Raw genomic sequence first — 2767 nt, 5'->3', positions numbered from 1 at the left:
ATAAAATGACTCCTCCCTATGTTATAGATGATACTATGGTGATTTTGGGGTAGGAAGTGATTGACAATAAATCCTTCTTTACAAAAATATAGTTGGTTTGTAAATTTAGCCATTTATGACCCACTTCTCCTTGATTTGCATCATTATATTCTTAAGTAATTTAATCCACTCAAGAAGGAAATATACTCATGTTCTATCAAAATCTTTGTGGTATCTTTTGAATCTTCTAATTATAGATAACTTATGCTAGATTTTTATAGCTAGATGCAGGGTTTACACCCTCTCTTAGTTCATACACAATATGCCTTTTTCAACCTCCTAAAAGAGTCTATTGAAATGATGTTATTTTGCATGAAGTTGTCTTATTTACCCTTATATTTTAAAGAAAATTAACCTTTAAGGCCATTGATATCCTCTACATCACTTCCTTAAGGAAAAATCTTTTTTATTAGAATTCACTTACACTTCCCCTCTCTAGGAAATATATTCTATACCTAGTGAGGTTCCTACAGCTCAATTGTTTGATTTTTGTGAGTACCTACCCACTCTTCATTTAGTTATTCATCAATTATATTCTTCTCATCATTCCTCAAGTTGTGTAGAGCTCATGGATAGACCCTTTGAAAGGGTGTCCTCCCTTCTCCTAGGTAAATGGAATTAGAAAATAATAGTTTGTGCCTAATTATTCAAGACAAAAGAAATTTCATTCCAAGATAGTATCTTAACTATGCATTCTAGGTTTAAGGGTGTGAGGTTGAATATGTTAGGGTTTGACATTGTTTAGGCTAGATCCTTGATTTGAAGCATCTTTTGTGTTTTCTTTTATTTGTGTTTGTGTGCTATTTTAAACTATTGTTGTTTTAATCCTTTGCTACTTTGGAGGTATTTTGTTCCTTTTTGATTTGGTGTAAAGAGCTTGGGACACTTGTTTCCTTTCTTAGTATATAAACAATAATTATATAGTTTTTATAAAACAAGTAAAAAAGTTTATATTTTTAAAAATTTAATAACATGTCTGATGTAAAAATATTTTTAAGCTTCAAATGAGAATATTAGAGAAGTAACCAAGTGAATGATTATATTTTAAAGTTCTTGTCAATTAAAATTTGTGAGAAAATATATTGATTTTCAATACATGTGAAGATTACAATCAACTTCTTCTCCACAAAATATTATGTACCTATTATCAATTACAGCAATTAAAATAAAATAAATCTTATTTTAATTCATTTACAATAAATTCATAGACTTGATGACGTTTATATAATATTCATTATTCTTCATAATGATGTATTATTTTGGACATCTAATTAAAAGAAATCTTAAAATATAAATATCTTATATAATTAAATTATTTGAAAAACTACCATTGCCATTCTATAAATTAAAAAAGAAGAAGACAAACCACAAATTCCGACTCCATATCTATACATTATATAACCTAAATATTATCATCTATTTCAACATCAATGCTCTGTCCTTATATCAAAATCTATTATTGCCCTTCAATATTGAAAGAGAATAAAATATAAAACTTATTGTAAACTAGGTATTTCTTAACAACAGCAGAAACGAAGATAAGCCAGTAAATGAAGATATAAACGGCAGAAAAGTTAAAATACAGAATTTTCATAGCACAAGCATCACATAAACCAAGCAAACCAAACAAAAAAGAATGCCCGAGGTAAGTTCTGCAGAAGAGTAAACTCATATAGAAAGATTTATTTCCCAGTTTCTCACTTAAAAACAAATTTCATATTTCCTCCAACAGTTAAATTCTCCTTACAGTAAGTGAAAAGCATTACATTATTCTGCAGGCATGCGGATTTTCATCACTGAATAAATCTGCGAGTTTATCGTCTACAACTGTAGAGTATGGCGCCTTTTGATAGTAACCATGGCTGCTACCATTGTATCCATGCTTACGGTAATTGTAACTTGAACCAAACGCTTGTTTCTCATAATAACGATCAGTATATGAAGTATACTCAGTATGATAAGGATAAGGCCACACCTCTGCCCTTTTCCCGCATCTTCTTACCGTCTTCATAACTTTTTCTTGATCGATATACCCACTTACCCTAACTTTTTGCAGTGCCATGTCGATCTCCACACTGTCTACCCCTGTTTTTTCAAAAGCCCAACAAAATATTCAGAGTTTATAACAATAGAAAATTCTGTTAATAATAGTTGAAAGCAGGATAGATAAATCTACCTTTGAGTTGAGAAAGAGCCTTGCGAATTTTCCTTTCGCAGCCACTGCAATCCATATTTACGTGCATCTCCACAATCTGCAATGACTGCAGTAAATCCATTCCATTTCATTAGGTGAAAACGAATGAGCTTATTGCTAATAAATTCATCTTCAAGTATTTCAGAGACACTCCTAATTTGAAAACAAAATCCCAATTACGATGGAAGGAAAAAAAGTCTAACCTTCATTGTGTAGCCTAAAGATTGTTGCTTCTGAAACTATTTTATCTACTGAATGCAAAGAGAAGGATATAATCGAGTTAATTTCAGAAGTGTGAGGCTCTGATTTCCTTTTATAAGTGAATGGTGGGAAAGGAAGATGAAAGTGCGAGGAAGCAGGAATACACCGCTGCATTAAAGAAGAAAGAGTAGATTAACTTGTTCACCAAGTATAACAATTCCAATAGCGGTGCCGCGGTGTTAAAAAGTCTGAAACATTCCTATTAACAAAAAAAAAATTAAAACTATAAGAAAACTAGGAACACTTTTATATATTAAAACACACCAAATGTTC

The 2767-nt window shown here is 30.9% G+C and overlaps 1 protein-coding gene across 1 annotated transcript; it reads right to left on the bottom strand.

Annotated features, from left to right (window-relative positions):
• Nucleotides 1-1772: 1772 nt before the first annotated feature.
• LOC131857767 (heavy metal-associated isoprenylated plant protein 29-like) lies at nucleotides 1773-2315 on the bottom strand. Its single transcript, XM_059210484.1, has 2 exons — nucleotides 2216-2315; nucleotides 1773-2124 (listed from the first exon to the last, which is right to left on the bottom strand). Exons 1-2 carry the CDS (start codon nucleotides 2313-2315, stop codon nucleotides 1802-1804), a joined length of 423 nt encoding a protein of 140 aa, XP_059066467.1. The 3' UTR covers nucleotides 1773-1801.
• Between the last annotated feature and the right edge of the window lie 452 nt (nucleotides 2316-2767).

Source organism: Cryptomeria japonica, chromosome 8 (assembly GCF_030272615.1).
Source record: "Cryptomeria japonica chromosome 8, Sugi_1.0, whole genome shotgun sequence".
Taxonomy (NCBI): Eukaryota; Viridiplantae; Streptophyta; class Pinopsida; order Cupressales; family Cupressaceae; genus Cryptomeria; species Cryptomeria japonica.
This window is presented reverse-complemented; position numbering and strand designations above follow the sequence as displayed.

Coding starts and splice junctions, on each gene's coding strand:
- LOC131857767 (XM_059210484.1), bottom strand. CDS start 2,315: ATGGATTTACTGCAGTCATTGCAGATTGTGGAGATGCACGTAAATATG. Junction 2,125..2,215: donor GGCTCTTTCTCAACTCAAAG/GTAGATTTATCT, acceptor TTGAAAAAACAG/GGGTAGACAGTGTGGAGATC.